The 18,009-nt window shown below is 49.7% G+C and overlaps 2 protein-coding genes across 2 annotated transcripts; both read left to right on the forward strand.

The window, feature by feature from the left end:
- The first annotated feature begins 5,259 nt into the window (after positions 1 to 5,259).
- On the forward strand, positions 5,260 to 9,318 carry EIF5A2 (eukaryotic translation initiation factor 5A2). Its single transcript, XM_051626640.1, has 5 exons — positions 5,260 to 5,421; positions 5,802 to 5,983; positions 6,825 to 6,929; positions 7,728 to 7,859; positions 8,445 to 9,318. Exons 2-5 carry the CDS (start codon positions 5,819 to 5,821, stop codon positions 8,502 to 8,504), a joined length of 462 nt encoding a protein of 153 aa, XP_051482600.1. The 5' UTR covers positions 5,260 to 5,421; positions 5,802 to 5,818; the 3' UTR covers positions 8,505 to 9,318.
- A 3,066-nt stretch (positions 9,319 to 12,384) lies between these two features.
- Positions 12,385 to 14,444, forward strand: RPL22L1 (ribosomal protein L22 like 1). The gene is made up of 4 exons (XM_051626735.1): positions 12,385 to 12,435; positions 12,781 to 12,873; positions 13,271 to 13,392; positions 14,132 to 14,444. Exons 1-4 carry the CDS (start codon positions 12,427 to 12,429, stop codon positions 14,274 to 14,276), a joined length of 369 nt encoding a protein of 122 aa, XP_051482695.1. The 5' UTR covers positions 12,385 to 12,426; the 3' UTR covers positions 14,277 to 14,444.
- Positions 14,445 to 18,009: the final 3,565 nt, after the last annotated feature.

The raw sequence follows: 18,009 nt of genomic DNA on the forward strand, positions 1-18,009 counted from the left end.
TGAAACTCTGATCCCATAAGGGTCGTGCAGCACACATGAGCTGACCAAAGTCCACAGCACTAACATCACCCACAGCCACACTCCTGAACCCCCCAAAGATCTGCCCGGGGGTTCAGAGGCACTTAAGTATAACGACTCTATAAAAACAGCTGTCAGCTGAAAGCTGTGTGTCCAGGTAATCCAGCTTTCACTCCTTCTTCATCCTACCCCTCTACAAAGTTTTTGGCTAAGCTCTAGCAAAGACCATGGAGCTTGAAGCAGGAGTCACAGCACTAGCAGACTTCACATGCCAAAATTATCTTTTCCCAGTGTGCTGCCAGCATGTTTCCAATTCACTGGGCTATAGAGTTGCACCCCAAGGTTCAGACTGTGCTTCCTCACAGCAGCTGCTGAATTTAAGGGAAGTCAATCTTCTCCTTCCAGGCTGGGACCTCCCAAGAGGGACCCTTTTGGGCCACAAGTGGACAACACGCCTCCATGCATTTTACCACTGTAATTTAATTTGTTTGTACCTTGCCCTGGAGATGATGTTTTGCTCATCCTGTGATGTTTCAAATCAATTCTGCAGGGCTGCAGCAGCACAGGCTGCAGCCTGGGACAGGGTGTGCAGAACTCAACCCTTGTCCTCACCAGGGCTGTGGTGGAAAGATTAAGCTGACAGGCTGGGCTGGGCTATCTCAGGTGCACTTTTACCACGTGTGGCAATGCAGGAAGGGGGGGTCACCCGAGTTGGTTAAATCTGCAAATATGTTTACTTTTGTCTTGTCACATCAGGCTGGTAATTAGGACTGTACACTTTATCTGTCCCTGCTACATGCAAAGTTCCAGCTCAAACCTGTTCTTGAGACACAGCCTGTTGACTCGTTATTTTTATCTCTCAGCGTTACAGTTTTACTAAGTTGCTAATCATTAAGAAAATTTAAAAGACCAAGTCATACTTATTAGCTAAATGGTCATTGCACTTTAGTTAGCATGTGAAATATGTTCCCATAGTGTGGTTGGCTAATAATACAATATAATTAATAATCCCTGAGAAAGCATCTTGTCAGCAAGAGCCTTGACAGTGTTTTCCCTAATGTGCTGAGATGACAGCCATTAAGACTTTCCTGTTGTGTCAGACAAATGGCTAATGATATCTTGTTTCCCACTCTCTAGGCATAATTTTAAAATTAGTTTGACTTCCCTAATCCAATAAACTCAGGACATTTGGCCCCATTAACACTTTCCACACTAATTCATCACAGATTTTTCTGCCTCGCTTCAACTTGTTTTTCATCACTGAGAGGCACCACCTTCCACCTTGCGTGTCAAACAGCTGATGAGGATGAAGCTGAACCAAGTCCAGTGTATGCACAGCCCAAGCCTTTGAGGTACAATGTATTTTCCAAGGTGCTCAGTGTCCTTTCCCTGAAATCTACAGAGGCTGAGGAATTACAAGGCAGGACATCAAGTCTGGATCCAGCAGCACAGGAGATCTGATTTAAGGTAACTGAGCCAATGCTCAAGTGCTTCTTTAAATCCTGAAGCGATGCTGGGACATTTTACAGCTGGAATAGCTGTGCTGCAGGAATCTCCTGGGCAGCAGGGTGGCAATAAATCCTGGCTGTAGATCAGCAGCTCCAGGCTGTAGGTGTAGCTGCAGCCCCGTGGCTTGGGCAGTGTCTTGTGGGTTTGCCCCCCTGTATTCTGCCTAGGAGAGAGCAGCTCCCATGACTATGCAAAGCATCAGGGCCCCCGGGGCCACGGGAGGAATATTGCTGTTCTAGCAGTACTGCAGCCCCAGCAGGAGGGAATACTGGAGTTGCCATGTGTTTTCCCTCTTCCTAGCAGGAGCTGCATGTGGTTCCTGCCAGCTGTCACCTTTCACTGTCACCACTTGCCTCTGATCTCCAACATGGTAATTCCAGGGTAATTCCCTGGGTAATTTAGACAGGGCAGCCATCCACATTTGACCACATTTGTCTGCTTTGTCTGTTGTGTGGGTCACCAAAGAGCTAAGGGTGACCATGGAGCAGGATGAGGCAGCACTGAGATGGTTCTCAAGCATCCCAGGGCATGCAGCCCCTAATAATTGTAGGAACCATCCAGCATCCCAGAAACTTTCTCAAGGTTGATGCAAATGCCAAGTGAGTCACTGGCACTGAATTCATTCTTCAGAGGCAGCCAAAATGGAGCAGCAGATTAAAGCAGTGCCTGGAGCAGAGAGGGATGCCCTATGGCAAGGTCACTGCAGAGGCTCTTTCATTTGTTTCATGCTACATGGAGGGGCTTGTACGTAGGAGCTCAGAGGATCTGCTGGCTGAGCGTGGCACTGTCCTGTGGAAATGGGTTCATCAGTCCCCAGCCTCTCTCTCGTGTCCTCCTGCTCAAGGCTGTGCCTGGAAGCCAGGGTGAACCCTCACCCCCACAGTCAGGACACTTTGGTGGGATCCCAGGTAAGACAGCTCAGCAGCTGAAATAGAGACACTTGCTCAAGTTGGAACAGGGTTGTTTACACTGCTTCACTCATGACCTGTTACCTCTAATCCTGTGACCTGAACCATCTTGCCGTATGAGCCTCCCTCTGCCTTCCTGCGGTGCTCACCCCGCACCGAGGGGAGCAGGGCTGGGTACACTGCTGACCCCTGCTCTGCAGCTGGCCCTCTGCAGGGCTTTCCTCTGGCACCCTCTGCTGTCCTCCGGACACCCAGCCCGGCACATCCCAGAACACGGAAACGTTCCCCAGAGAGATTGCTCCCAGAAGCTGGTGATGATGCACCAGCAGGAGCAAGGGGGCAGCATAAGCTGGGCTGCACCCACGGCTGATGCTGGTGCCACCACCACCTCCTGCGTCCTGGTGGGTTTGCTGGAAACATGGGGGGGATGTTCACCCCAGCGCTGGCTGGAACACATGCTCTGGAGGCAAGGCTTTAATGAGCAGCTTTAGGGCACCAGACAGTTCTCCAGAACAGATAAAACTTGCACTTCAAACCTTCCAAAAGTTTTCTAATCCCTCATCACTTCTGCCATGCAATTAATATAAAGACTTGGATAGCAGAGCCAAAACTTGATGACACACTGAACCCACTTGAAAGAAAAGAGGTGGGATGCAGTGTGCAACACTCTACACACACATGCACAAAAGGAAATATATTTAAATGTGAAAGGCCACGGTATTTACAAATATGCTTTGAAATGGAATTGAAAAGTCTGTCTAGAAAAGTGGAATAATCACATTACTCCTATCAAGAAACACATTTTAGAAAACCAACATTGATTCAGACAAAGGCACAATGCCTGGAAGCAACAACTGATGGAGCTGATTTCCAAGTTTTTAATTGAATCTCAAATAAAGGCTGCCTTAGAATGTTTGGTTTGTGTCTCACAAATATTTATCATCTGCAGCTGCACTTCAGCAAAAAGACTTGGTTTAGTGCAGAAGATCTCTCAAGTAATCCACAATGAATCTGTCATTTGTAGACAATCAACCCAAGTTATAATCTGATACTTTAGAAAAATCCTCATTAGCACTTAGCCCCAGGCTGCCCTGATTTGGGATTAAACAGTTGGTAGTTTTCTCACAAAGTATTTAAAAAAAAAAAAAAAAAGCCCTAGAGCACGAGCAACTAGTCATACACTTGGAGATAAACAGGCACACACAGCACATGTGAAAACAACAGAATGCCCCAAACTCTGCTTATCAGCTGGCCCAGCAGAAAAATGAGCAGTTCCCCAGGGTTATGTGTATCCTATCTAGAGGGGGCAGGGTGAGGCAGCATCCACCAAAACCCCAGGAACAGAGGAGAGCCACTGTCCTGACCTGCTGGAGCACTACAAAGGGCCCCCCTGTAAATGAAAGCCAAACTTACTTCCTTGGGGACACACTGTGGGGTTCGGAGTGGGACCTGTATAACCAAGGATGGGACAAACAGATCATCTAGATGAACACGAGCTAAAGAAAAGATGTGGCTTTCAAACTGGCTCCTGTAGTCACCCCATCAGAACCGAGATGGCAAACTCAGAATCTCAGGGCAGAAAAACGTAGGACAGCACATTGCAGCCCACGGTGCTGATGGCAGTGGCCAAGGCTGCCACACACACCTCTGAATTTCTGCATTGTTCTGTCTGGTGTTTAAAACAAGTGTCAGCAGGCAGGGCTCGGCCGCATCCACCAACAGCTCCACAGAAATTTAGCTGGATGTGGTCAAACAGCTAAAGGGGGTTATGGCATCTGGCTTGGAAAGTTTTACCAACGTGACCGTTTGGCTTCATTTTGCTTGGAATCCAGTGCCCCTCGGGTGGCACCCGGGGACGGCAGAGCCTGATGGAGGCTGCACCCTGAGCAGCTCTGGTGAGGGCCAGAGGAGAGCCTCACACCCACTCATGGAAACTACCTTTCACCGTGGCTCCTTGGTAGTTTCAGGCCCTTTTGACTGATCGCTGCGTGCTTGAAAACCACTCTTTGTTCCCGGGCTGCCTCACCAGAAGCGTGGCCGGGGGGTGCGGGAGGTTCTGTCCCCCTGCTCCTGCGGGCGAGGCCCCTTCCAGCAGCGCTGTGTCCAGTGCTGGGGCCCCCGGCACCGGGGGGACCTGCAGCCCTTGGGGAGAGCCCGGAGGAGGCCACGAAGAGGGTCCGAGGGCTGGAGCAGCTCTGCTCTGCAGACGGGCTGGGAGGGCTGGGCTGCTGGCCTGGAGGAGCCCCCGGGGACACGGCACAGCAGCTCCCGGAACCTGCGGGGCCTACCGGGGAGAGGAGATGGGGCGAGAGGCCGCGGGGTCGGAGCAGCCTCAGACTGGATTTTAGGCAGGAACTGTTTCCTGTGAGAGTGATTAAGCTCTGGAGCGGGTCACTCAGAGCCGTGCCCCTCCCTGGCGGTGCCGCGGGCCGGCTGGACGGGCCTGGAGCAGCCTGGGCGGCGGCACTGGACGGCTGTCCGCCCCAAGCCGTTCCGCTCCCCGGTTATTCTGCAAGGGGAACGCGGAGCCGAGCCAAGAGCTTCGTGTCGACACAAGGAGGCGTTATCCGGGCAGGCTTCGGCAACGCCCCGTCCCGGCGCCGGCGGCCCCGCAGCCACAAGATGGCGGCGGTTCCGGCGGGGACTGAGCCCTGCCGCGCTCCGTAGGCGCCGGGGCGGCGGGGAGGGGGGGGGGGGCGGGGGGCGGGGCGGCGGCGGGAAGCGCCCGCAGCACGTGGCCCGCGGCGGGGGGGCGGCCCCGCCCCCCGGCTGCGCGCGGGCCAATGGGCGCGGCGCGGGGCGGAAGCGGGGGGGCGGGGCCGGGCGGGGCGCGGTGCGCGCGCTGCCCGCTCCCGCCGCCCCTTCCCGCCGGCCGCCGCTCTGGTCGGGCGCGTGTGCGCGGCGCCCGCACCCGCCCTGCCCCCCCCCCCCCCTTCCCCCGGCCTCGTCCCGGGCCCGCCGCGGCCTCCGCCGCCCGCCTCGCACGGTAAGAGGGGCCGCCGCCCGGGGAACAGCCGCCGGGGCCGCGCGCGCTCGGGCCGCGGCGCTCGGGAGACGGGGAAGGGCGGGAGAGGCGAGGCCCGGGGGCTTTGGGGGGGCGAGGCCGGGGGCGAGGCCGGCCCCGGGACGGGCGCCATCGCCGCCGGGGGCGGGGGAGGACGCGGCGCTCGGGCACGTGGCGGCTCCGCGCCCGCCGGGCACGTGTGTGCGCGGCCGCCATCGCCGCGCTCCCGGGGCGGGTCACCGGCCGCTTCCCCGGCCCGGCCGCCGCGCTGCTCCCGCCGCGGGAGGAGGGGGCGGCTGGATCGCCCAGCCCCGCCTTTCCCGCCGGCGGGGTCCCGAGCCGTCCCTCTCGCTCGCCCGCAGCCGCCGCCGCCGCCGCCATGGCCGACGAGCTGGACTTCACCACCGGCGATGCCGGCGCCTCCTCCACCTACCCCATGCAGTGCTCGGCGCTGCGGAAGAACGGCTTCGTGGTGCTGAAGGGGCGGCCCTGCAAGATCGTGGAGATGTCCACCTCCAAGACGGGCAAGCACGGCCACGCCAAGGTGAGCGGCCCCGGGCGGGCCCCGGGCCCCGGCTCCCGCCCCCCGAGCCCTCCCGTCCCGCCGCCGGGCGGGCGGGTGCAGCGCCCGGGGCCCTGCCCTGCCCTTCCCGTGTCTCTAGGGCTAGCTCGGGGCTTCCAGCACCGCGGAGGAGGAGGGATTGAGATGAGGGGTTGGGGTTTTCTTCTCCCGACTTGTTAAAAAGCCCTAACGATGAGGGGAAGCCCGTTCGTGTGGTGGGGGTAGAGTAAGTTCTGGAAGGAGGGGCTGATGAAATCGCCAGGGCGTGGCTGGGTTGGGCTGCGCCTGGGTCGGCAAAGTTCCACTGGTGCAGCCCTGGGCGTCAGCGCTGGCTGCGGGAGCCCGTGTCCTCTGCTGTCACCCGGAGGAGCCCCGGGTACAGTCCTTGCCTCCCGGAGCCTGCTCTGGCCCTGTTCTGCTGGCCTGCCTTCCTGCTGCTCTCCTTTTGCAGCACTGGGGGCCTCCCCCTCCTGTGTCCCAGCAGGACCTTCTGAGGCTGCAGTCCTGCTGCCCTAAGCACTTGGCTTGTGCAGCTGTCTGGAGCTCAGAGCAGGGCTGGGCTCCCCCTTCCTTCATTCAGCAACCCTTTGTGGTGGGTCTGTTAGAGACCAGTCTGTTGCAAGCAGGGATTAATTAGAGTTGTAGGCTTCCTCAGCCTTGTGTGATTACACATAGGTGGGCAAAGTATTTAGTATTTCTCAAAGCTCAAGTATATCAAGGTCTTGTCACCTTTTCCTTCCTTCTTCCACTTGCTTTTTTTAATGGCTGGTTTTATTAGATCCAGTTTTCAATCCAGCAGTAACCCATGTTACTTCTGTTGTAGGTCCACTTGGTTGGTATTGATATTTTCACTGGTAAAAAGTATGAAGATATTTGCCCATCAACTCATAACATGGATGTTCCAAATATCAAGAGGAGTGACTACCAGGTGAGTTAAGAGTCACTGTGTCTTCCCACACATGAAGAGGCTTTTAGACTCCTAAAACCACACAGACTCTTCATCCCAAAGCTTGTCTCTCGATTACTGAAGTACTGGTGCCAGAACTAATGGGACTGGCCTGTCGAGACACGACATTGTTGAACTCAGAGCATTTACTGAATTGTTAAAACTGCTCAGAGCTCCTTACTCTTCTAACAGCCTCACGTTCTAAAGGCAATCTTTAGAAATTACAGGTAATAGACATAGTTCAGAGCAGCATTTTTCCTGGCTCATGTTGTAAAGTCCCTTTATTCTGAAAACAGCAATACAAAAGTAGTCCAGAGCTTGGTGGATGTTCCCTAATTTTTCAATTAGCCTTTAATATAAATAATAGTATCTCTTTGTAGAAACAAAGGTACAGAAGTGTACAGGTCAACCGTTTTTTACTTCTTCCACTTCGTAAAAGCAATGCTGTTCAGTGAGCACCGTTCAGTTACTGTTTCTAGGTCACAGATGTAAAAAGCTGAAGCAGTGACCTTTGGTCAAAGGGTGGGCATTGCAGTGGCCCAGTACTGGGAAGTAACCAGCAGGGTTCTGCTAACTCTTGACAGCAGACTGGCTTTTTGCTACAGTTGCCTCTGACAGCCCTCTCAGCTCTTGTTAAAAACTGACTTAAATTGGTTCTTAACTGTTACAGTACTAAAGAATTATGGTAACAGGTTCAGTGTGCCTGCTGCTTGTCTTCAGCTGCTGCCTGCTAGTGACCACTGATGTTAAAATTTGCTAAAAGTTAACTTCTCTCCACAGCTGATAGGTATTCAGGATGGGTATCTCTCCCTGCTGACAGAAAGTGGTGAAGTTCGTGAGGATCTAAAGTTGCCAGAAGGGGATCTTGGCAAAGAAATAGAAGGAAAATTCAATGCCAATGAAGATGTGCAGGTAAGTATAGAGGGCAGACGAGAAGAGTTATGGTCAGTTCCACTTGCTTATAAAATGAAAGAGTCTTACTCAGATAATATTTGTGGAAGAGCAGGTTAGAAGCATGGGTATTGGTCCTTTGAGATGCAGAAGGACTTGGGTACAGCAGCACCCAGCATCAGTCAGGGGTGTCTCAAATGCCTGGGTAAATCTGCATGGTCTGGAGTGCAGCCTCCAGGCTCTCGTAATGGGACCGAGTTTTGTGATGCAGCCTGAGCCCATCTCATTGCTGTTAGCAAGCCTGTTTGGAAGTAGCTCTGCAGACTACACTGGGCTGCACCAGCTTCCATTTTGGCTCTACTGTAGGAGCATGTTCACCCTCCTCTGTTGTACAAACCTCAAGCTGCCAGCCAAGGCAGAGAGCAGGCAGCACAGAGGGTTGGGATTGTGGATACTGTGGAAATTCTGCTAATGACTGACCAGCTTCAGCTTCCTTTTTGCTTCTCAAGAGGGATGGGATAGATATTAAAATGTGAATGTCTGTTAACTTCTAGCAATGCTTTGTCTGTCATGGGCTGGAGCTCACCTGTCTGTCTTCTCTTCCAGATATCCGTCATAAGTGCAATGAATGAAGAATGTGCTGTAGCCATAAAGCCTTGCAAATAAAGAGGATCCCCAGCCTCGGGCAACTGCTCAGGTCTGGACAAACCACAGATCTATAAATTTGGTTCTTATTGTCACCAAAGCTCTGGCCTTCACAAGCAACCTCATTTCTTTTTTGAATTGTTAAAAAGCAGCGCTGGATTCTGGATTAGTGTTGCAGGCTAACTGGCAGTTTTCAAAATCACTGAGATTTTAATTCCTTAATTGTAACTATTTTAACATTCCTGTGGGTTTCAGCTATGGATCTAAGAAACCAATCAGGTGTTACTAGTGGATATATTTTTATTTGCTTGAGCAAAACAGTGTTTGTCTGTATGAACAGACAAAATACAGTATTCAGGGGCTTTTAGATAAGCTGGTAGGTATCTAGGATTATAAAGTGACCTAGAGCACAAATAGTATTTTTCTTGACATGTTTAGGTAGAACTGACAATAAAAGTAGCAAATTGTTTTTGTTTTGTTTTAAGCTTAAGTATTTTGTGGATTGGGACTCTTGCAGAACTGTAGGTGCCAATCGCAACTTTTAGACCAAGAAACTCAAGTGATCAAAAATGCCAGCTGGCTTGACCAAGCCCCAGTGGCCACGTGCAACTTAACTGTATTACCTCTGTTTTCTTCTTTGCCAACTCGTTGGCTTATTGTAATGATAAAATGGTGTCACAGCCTACCTGTGGTTTAGGCAGGCAGTTGGAATATTGGGTAGGTAAGACATAGATAGGTCAAGGGGACAGAAAGGTGAGAATGGATGTTAAAGCTATAGACTTTCACTCGAGGCCTTTGTCAGACTTGAAAAATAAAACAGAAAAATGCAGTTCAATTGCTTTCCTTTATTGTATTTATCCTAAACTATAAAAGGGTGACAAACTCCGTGGGAATCTGTTGCAGTGCTTCCAGCTTTAGGTTTTAATCATAAGGTTCAGACCATATTTTTGTAGCACAGGAACCACATGTTTTTCAAGAAGTGGGACAAACTGTAGCATCGAGCTGAAACTAAATGCATGTGATTGTTTTTAAAGAAATAAAACTATTGTATTTTCAAAATAGAGACTTGACCGACAACACTGAACAACCATGGCTTAACTATAAAATTAAATTGCTACATAATTATGAAAGCTAGCTCCTCTCCAAAGGAGTTCTGAGTCATTGAAACATGCATGCATACCTATAACTAGTTGCTTAACAGGCAAGCACAAGGCTTCGTAGAACTAGTCGTGGAAGGATAACTAGCCTACTTCTGTTTAAGGCATTCAACTTGAATCCTAAGACTTGGTGAGTCCTCACAAATGGGGAAATTTCCCTTAGCCTGTGGCTCACACCTCTCTCTTCACAGTTGAGACATTGTTCCATGAACTTGGCTTAAGCTTCAGTGGCTGTTGGCTAATGGAGGATGACTTGTAAACGTGTGGCGTGCTGCCCTGGACAGCATGCACAGCTCACAGTCCATTGGCAGCCAGAGTCAGGCTTCATGCTGCTCTGAACTGCTTAAAATGTTTTCAGCTTAATAGTATGTACTCTCTAATCCCCAAAGGGCTCACAGCAACTGTCCTGAACTGCCCTAGTGCACTCTGTAGCAGGGCTTAGCCAACCTTGAAGGTCTAACGTGGATGGCAAAAACATGCATTTTCCATAGACTTCTCATGATGGGGAGAGCAGTGTGGTGAAGGTAAAGACAGCCATAAATACACTCTGGTAATAAAGCACAGTTACCTGGGACACCTGGCAGAAGTAGGGCACTGCCACATGCTCTGGCCTAGCACAATACATGTTGCAGGTGAACTCTAAATATCACCTAGAAAAGAGCTGTAGCTGAAAGAGATTGACATGCATTCAGAACAGCTTTGAAGTGCAGGATTAATAGTTCAAGCTTATCTGCAGTGTGCTCCTTTCTGCCACTCTGTAGAATTGGTACCTGAAAGACACGTCTTCGTTGGCTTTGAAGGTGACTGTGAAACCATTGATGCTGGTCTTGGCAGCAGGCTGAGCTCTGTCATACCAAATGGGAAGCCCTAGGTTGCTATGACAAACTAAAGCAAGTTCTGACTATCACTGCATTACAGATACTTCTGATGTGCTTGAACATGGCAAGACTTGGATTTGTGCTTGTTCTGGTAGTGCTTTAGTCTACTTTCAGGTGCCTGTCCTCTAGAACCTTGTTGCAAGACAGGTATTTGAAGCCACTGGCCCACCACCTAAGCATTTTAGACTGTAAGCTCTGTGGGACGAGGGCTGGTTTTTGCCCTGTTCCTACAAGTGGGGTCCTGGTCTGACTGGAGTTTTCAGGTACTACAGCAATTTAAATACAGGGTTCTGTGTCCTCCAGCTTGCTGGAAGAGCCCTCCTTGGGACATACAAATGTCTTTCTATTGCAACCTTCAGTTCTGCAAGATTTAAACAAATAAGTACTTCATTATAGGTTTGTTCTTATATACTTAGTTGTTTTTTGTGAAGCACTTCCAGCACTGTGGAAGTGCAGAGCATTGGCTCATCATGCATGAAGTTTCCCATAAATAATACATAGCATGAGTCTTAAGCATAATCTCCAGGTTTCAGTAAGGTTAAAAGTTGCTTCTAAATTAGAACATGTATTTGAGGCATTTTCTTCAAAGTAAGATGTTTCAGTTTACTGTCAGAATCTGCAGCATACTTTTGTTTGTGATCAATAGTCCATAGAGATCTGTATTTTTTAAGTTCCCTAACCAAGTTCTTAGGGAAATTCTCCTTTTATAGCTTTACTTTAAAAACAAATCTTACCAATGTACTTATTCTGTAGTAGTCTTAATGCTTAAATTGTGTCAAAACTGAAAACTAGAAACTTCTTATACCTGGTGGCAATTGCTTGGAGTAAAGGCTGTGTAAACAAGGTGAAGAAAAGTATTTCCACTCCAAATAATTCTTTTTTTTTTTAGTGGCTCAAATTAATTGAGTTTCCTCTTACTACTTTACAGAATTGGAAAGACTGCAGTGTTTCCTGCCTCAAATGTTGGCAAATAATACTTTAAGATTTCAATAGGTCCTTCTAAGTTTTGCTTACAAGGGTGGTTTTTCAACCAGGCTCTTGCTAGTTGAGCCGTGTTCTCAGGGCTGGTTTTTTTTAAGAAGCGAGCAGAATTTCCTAGTTTCAAACCTAACTGCTTTCAAGCCTCTTGCAGGTTTTCCTAAGCCACAGTGTGCCCAGACACGGTGCACAGCCTGTCGTTCCACAGCACAGGTCATTTTGCATCGTCTGTAAAGAAGTCAGGTTTGCTGACAGTTTAACTGCGGGTCCGTCTCACAGAACTCGAAATTGACCCCACTTTTTGTTTGTTTGCTTCCTTTTTTTTCGGTTGAGTGGTTTAGAACGTAGTCTGTTACAGCAGAGCTGAGCTTCGGGCTGGGGTGGAAGGAAATCGTGTTAAGGATGTTTGAAGCATCTGGCTCGTACACCGGGAACGTGCAGGAAGGCAGAGCCCCGGAGCTGCGGCGTCGGGACGCGGTGCGGAGCCTGCAGCCCCGCGGGGTCCGGCCCTGCGGCCTTGGGCACCTGGGAGCGAGCTGGGAGCCGAAAACGAGCCGCTCGCTCTGTGCGGCGCAGCTCCCGGGCTGCGCTGCACGCGGGGCCCTGTCGCGGGGCAGCTGCGCGCTCGGCGCCGCGGGAGGGACGTCGGGGTGTTCCGCCTCAGACTGAAGGCGGGGGTGCTGCGGGGACCGGGGGGGGGGGGAGCCCGAAACGCGCTGCTGAAGCTGCGGAGCGGGCCCGCCAGCCCCGCCTGCCCGCAGCGACGACGGGGACCGCCCGTTCCCCGCGGCCGCGCCCGCGGCCTCTGCCGGCGCCGCCGCTGCCCCGAGGGGAAGCCCCGCCCCGCGCCGGCGTGATGGCGTCACCGCCGGGCTATAAAAGGGCGGCGTGGGCCGCGCGGCGTCCTTTCTGGCGGAGCGGGCGGCAAAGATGGCGCCGGTGAGCGGCGGGAGCGGGGCCGGGAGCGGGAGCGGGGCTGGAGCGGGAGCGGGGCCGGGAGCGGGGCTGGAGCGGGAGCGGGGCCGCCGCGCCGCGTCCAGGCCTCCCCTGCGCCGGGGGCAGCGAGCCGCTCTCCGCGAGGGCCCCGCGGCCCGGGCCAGCTGCAGCGAGCCCCGCTCGCCAGGCGGTGGCGGCCCGGCCCGGCCTGGCCCCGCGGGGGCAGCCCCGGCCCTGTCCTTGTGTCCGTCCCCCCCCCCACCTCGGGATGATAAAAGCTTTTCGGGTGTGGGTTGTTAACGTTTATACCGATTGTTTGTGTTGGGGTTTTGTTTTGTTTTGTTTTAGCAAAAGGACCGGAAATCTAAGAAGTCCGCCTGGAAGTTTTGCCTTGACTTGACCCATCCCGTGGAAGATGGAATTTTTGACTCGGGGAATTTCGTAAGTCCCGGCTTTGCTTGCTCGTACTTTCGGCGCGTTGTATAAAGCTGCCTTGGTACAGTACGGCAGCGAAATGGCGGCTGAAAAGTTACATTTTAAACCATAGACTCAACAGCTGTTCTTTAAAGCAGCAGCACTTTTTGAAAGTTTCTTGGCTTTCGATGTGCTCTGTAGCCAACATGGTTCATAACTGTCCATGGAGAGAACTGTTCTAAATTTAATCTTGTTTAAGCAGGGGGGTGATTGTTTTTAATTAGACGCTGTGGACTTTTATTGCCTTGTTGTCAGGACATAAGTAAACAGTGATTTTTAATACTGCTCCATGGCTAGGGTCCCTTCCCTAGTTCATACCTAGGGTGCCATTCCCTAGTGTTCTATCTGTTTAACGTTGAAACAGGAGCAGTTCCTAAAGGAGAAGGTTAAGGTCAATGGAAAGACTGGAAACTTGGGCAACACTGTTCACATTGAACGCATGAAGAACAAGATCACAGTGACATCTGAGAAGCAGTTTTCTAAAAGGTGGGCACAGGTTTCCTTCTGTTGTATTTGTGGTGGTGGGTTTTGAACTGTGGTGTCTCAAACGTGATGCACCTTTGATATGTACAGAGAAGGTGTTGGTGCTGACTTTGTATCACCTAGGAATGCTAGGGAAATGTGTATTTCAAAGGAACTTGTAATACTGGATCTGTAACAGCTGCTTTTTAAGGCGCAGTAGTGATTGCACGTTAACGCTCCCTCTAGTGTAAGCACAGTAATACAGAGCACATGGGTTGTTAGAGGTGCTTTAAAAAGTCGTACTGAGTTCGTGTCATGGGCTGCTGTTTTGTTGTTTAATTGGTAGTATTAAAGTGTGTGTGTGTGCAGTATGTGTCGTTGCAAAAGGATCCCTTAAGTCAGATGAAGCCTGGCAGTGTGTGGGGGTGTGCAGGAGGTGAACGCTGGTTGGAGGTGCTGTCCCTTCCCTGCTTCCCACCTTCCTTCTGCAGGTACACCAGCGTCTGTTCTGTTACACTGAGGTTTAGAACAACTTGTGGGTGCTCATGAGTAACTGGCACTGTGCTTTGTTGGCAAAAAGCATTAAAGGAATTCTTGTTTGTCATCTGGAATGAAAATGCCCATTTTTTGTCTATTACAACTTTTTATTTCTGGGTATAAATGCTGTGGTGTTGCCCTGTGGGGCCGTGTCTAGAGTGGAGGGGCAGACAGCAGTGTGGGTTGTTGAGTGAGAAGGTTCTAATGTGTCATTCCTGTTGTTAAGGTACCTCAAGTACCTGACCAAGAAGTACCTCAAGAAGAACAACCTGCGTGACTGGCTCCGTGTCGTTGCGTCTGACAAGGAGACGTACGAGCTGCGCTACTTCCAGATCAGTCAAGATGAGGAAGGGTCAGAGTCTGAGGAGTAACTGAAGCTCAGCTTTGAGCACAATGTACAATGAGTACAAAAGACTAGAACATCTATTTATAAGAACGCTTTAACTTATTGGTGAATCAAGATTTTGTACTCTGTTTGACAGAGCATGGTTAGTTTTCTAACCTGTTTCTTAAAATCTGATTAAAAACCAGCTTGGGAAGTTGTTGGATTTGCAGTTTTCCTTTCCTTGCTAGAAATGAGCTGTTCAGCACAGCACCAGTGACAGTCCAGGTGGAAAAGAACTGAGCCCTTCTCCCAGTACCAGCGTAGGATCAGTGGTTCATCCTACAAATAATGCTAGAGCTTTTTGAGACTGAAAGTACCACTCCCTCTGTTAATTTTTGTGGAGCTAATGATAAAAATACTTTTAAAAATTTTAATGACTTCTGTTAAAAAACAGGCTTATGTATTTTAAAAGAGAAATATTTTATTTCTCTGATTTACCTAAGTCATTAATTGTGTCTAGTATTCCTGTGTATAACCATGAGTCAAAGTGGAATATAACAAAGGTTTGTTGGCTAGGTTTATATTAGATTGACAAGTAAGGAGGTAGAGATTAATCTTGTTCCCAGCATCTAGCTAAACCAACTTAAAGCATATCTTGCTGCTTCCTGTAATTTTTAATGTTGGCAGTGACTGAATCCCATTAAATCCACACAAGATGTTTCTACAAGTGGTGGGTTCTTAACTGAAACACAGCATTCCAGATCTGAGAAGCTAGCTTTTCTTCATGTAATATCAAGAGAAATTGTATTAGTTTTCACCATAAAGAAGTGGTATCTGGGAGCCTGTATTCTCAGTACTTTATTCTGCCAAACTGGGAGAACAATTAATGTGTGGTTAATGGGAGTATTTACTCTTGGGTTCCACAGCAGTGATGAACTCTGGAATTAGTGATGCCATGTTTGTTTAATACCATAAAACAGGGATAAGTGTAGGCTGTGGTATGAACTTCATGCTAGTTTAGGCTGAAGTGTGCTGGCTACAATTTTTTTATTTTCTGGATGTATTTGTTTTTTATTTCAACGTTTTGCTGGCAAACCTCTGAGACAGACTGTTCAGAGAATTGCCAAACACAAAGCAATGCATGAGCAGTCCTGTGAAACCCACTTGTGCCACCTAAATCTAAATGAAAAGTGCAGAAGGGGAGATGAATGTCAGCAGCCCTAGGGGCTCATTTCCCTTTTTTTAATTTACTTGAGCAGCTGCTCCTGAGTTGTGTTCTTGGAAGATGGGATGTAGCAGCAGTGGAACAGCAGCTAGAAGCGTGACCTGTGCCTTGGTGGTTTGTATCACGTTGCTGTTCCAGAGCTAGCAAAAGGAAGAGAGGGAGCACCCGTGTGGCTGCAGAGCTAAGGATGATTTCATGGCTCGAGTATGTTGAGCTTTATTGTGTGTCTGTGGAAGTAACTTAGAATACCTGAAGTCCTTGCCTGGATCTAGGGCACTGGGCAATGCAGAGTGCTGCCTTGGAATTTCCTATTTGAGACAAATGGAGCAGTTTTGAAGCCACAGTTCAAGGTGGCTGAGTTTTTCCTTTTCTGGAACTCAAGAGGTTGCTGATGCTTTGTTTTTATTATTTAAGCCATGACAGTGTTGATCCCGTGTTGAACAAGCAACCTTGTGTTTCACAGTAAAGCTGCAACTATTTTAAAACCTCTGGTCTGTTTTCTTTGCTGCAGTAAGTTCAGCAGAGGAAGGGCATGACTAACAGTTGTATTTCAAGATACATCCCCACCTGTGTTTCTTACAGTTGTGCTTTTCTGTGACCATCCTTCCTTGACAGGAGACTGACACAACAAACCTGCAGTGACTAAAGGGAGCAAGCACAGAGGTAATGGGATCATGCTGCCTTCTGGTGCCTTTTAAAGCAGGCTGGCAGCTGCCTGTGTGGTGGTAGAGCCTCACAGATTGTCACTAGGCAAAAGACAGGAAAACAAGGCCTGGGATTTCAAGCAAAGCAACTTATTCCCAGCCCATGGCTGAGCTTGGAGGAAACCTGTCAAACTGCTCACTGAGCTTCATAACTCACTGAGCTTCACTGCAGTGAGGACGGAGTCTGGGAATTCCTCTCCCCAGTGCTTGAAAACAGGGTGAGCTTTGAAAGCAACGAAATTCCAAGTTTCTGATAACACTAAGCACAGCTCTGGAGCACTTAATGCACTTAGGAAAATTTCTCTTCCTCTTTAGGTATAAGCTGGATGGTTTTGGTTTCTCCCTGCCTTGCTGCCCCAGCTCTGCTGGCTTTGCAGGCTGTGCTGGTGCTGCTGGGAGCTTTGTGGGGTCAGCAGGGTCAGTCACGGTGAGTACCTGTGTGTTACATGTAACAGCCACAAAGAGGGGGTTTTAGATTTAAATGGAGCATTTACTGGAAGATTATTGAAGTTTAATGGGGCCGAATGACTGGAGAAGACAGACAAGAAGCTGACCTCAGAGCTTCAGGAAAAGGGTGATTCACATTGGCACATTTCACAGCTGAAGAGGCCGGGTGTCATGCAGGTGGCAGGCAGGAAACAGCCTCTTGGTGTCCACCTAAGGTAATTTATACAAATTATCCAGATTTGAATCTGGCTTTTTTTAAAAGCCAGAGGTCAGCTTTTCTCTGATCTTTGGTGGGGTTTAACTAATTGAGATGGCAGTTGTGCTGCCCTGGGAGCTGCCAGGTACCTTCACTGGGGCACCTGGCACAGCAACGGGGTGTGTTAATAACCAGTTTCGTTCATCTGTGTTTGGAAAATTAAAAGATCCTGAACAGCTTGAGAACAGACAGGACTGACTGCTGGAATTTTCCATATTTAGTGCTGGATGAGAGCCCAGAAAAGCCCTGCCCGAGGCAGGGACGGGCTCTCCTCAGAGCTGCAGAGACTTGCTCCTGCATCAGCCAGGCGAGGAACCTGCTGGGGAAAATCCTGCACCCACAGCATGAAAACCTTGTAGGTGACTGGGGCTGCTGCTGAGTTCAGTCCCTCTGGGTCCTTGGTAACATGCTCAGGGCTCAGACAGTGCCCAAAGTGCTTTGGGATTTCCAGAAGGGATAAGCCCAAAATTCAGCAGGAGTGAGTGCTTTAGGAGTGCCACTTTGCCTCCACCCAGCTGAGAGCCCTGGATCATCAAGCCAGAAGTTTAATTTGGAAAGAGGAATAATCTCTGCAAGGCACCAATTGCTCGGGTAGAGCAGCAGATGGGCCAGTGCTTGTGAGCTCAGTCTTAGGAGGGAAATGGCACGTGAACTCTCAGAAGGCTCTAACAGCCAAAATGATGTATTTTTTTTTCTTTCTTCATTTTTCAACAAATGTTTCTCCTCATCATTTCTCAAAAAATGGTTTTGCTTCTCTCTTCCAAATAAAAATCAGTTTACAAGAGACCTCCCACGCATGGAGAATTTCAATTTTTGGCAAATAATACTAGTAAACAAACAGCACAAGAGATATGTGGCTGTTGCCAGTGCAGCAGTAGCAGCACCACATGAGCTATTTGTGAGCATACAGAGATTATACTTCTACAGCCTTAGTCGCTATCACTGCTCCTGCAGCAAAACTCTCACTGATTTCCATTAAAAGAAGAAAAAAAATGAGGATTTCACAAATCTTGACCACCACTGCTAGAAGTTACTTCTAGATGGCCTTATGTATCTGTATCATTTCTGTCCACTTGTCCTTCTGGCCTGTAGCCCCATCAGAAAAAAGATTTATCATGTATCCAAAAGTAGCAAGAGCAGAAATAAA

This window comes from Apus apus, chromosome 8 (genome assembly GCF_020740795.1).
Source record: "Apus apus isolate bApuApu2 chromosome 8, bApuApu2.pri.cur, whole genome shotgun sequence".
NCBI classification, from domain to species: Eukaryota; Metazoa; Chordata; class Aves; order Apodiformes; family Apodidae; genus Apus; species Apus apus.